The 213-nt window shown below is 67.1% G+C and overlaps 1 protein-coding gene across 1 annotated transcript in view; it reads right to left on the bottom strand.

Moving 5' to 3' along the window:
• Window positions 1-213, bottom strand: part of FADS2 (fatty acid desaturase 2) — a 28,238-nt gene that overhangs the window by 3,250 nt on the left and 24,775 nt on the right. The window contains exon 7 of the mRNA XM_015569812.1: window positions 1-139. This exon is cut by the window's left edge and continues 9 nt beyond it. Within this exon, the coding sequence (XP_015425298.1) occupies window positions 1-139 (139 nt within the window). The remainder of the gene's footprint in view (window positions 140-213) is intronic.

The raw sequence follows: 213 nt of genomic DNA, 5'->3' as shown, positions 1-213 counted from the left end.
CAGCCGCAGTGTGGGCCGGGGAGGAGCCGGAAAGCAGGCACCTGATGAAGTTGAGGAGGAGGATGGCTCCCAGGACGCCGTAGAAAGGGATGTAGGTGGCGAAGAAGCGGGTGTAGTAGCTGACGGCCCAGGCCAAGTCCTGCCAGGAGGAGCACGATAAGCCGCGGGAGGGCCCGGCCCAGCCCCCGGCACTGCCTCCACACCAGGCAGGCA

The sequence above is a fragment of the Myotis davidii genome, unplaced genomic scaffold (genome assembly GCF_000327345.1).
Source record: "Myotis davidii unplaced genomic scaffold, ASM32734v1 scaffold826, whole genome shotgun sequence".
NCBI lineage: Eukaryota > Metazoa > Chordata > Mammalia > Chiroptera > Vespertilionidae > Myotis > Myotis davidii.
This window is presented reverse-complemented; position numbering and strand designations above follow the sequence as displayed.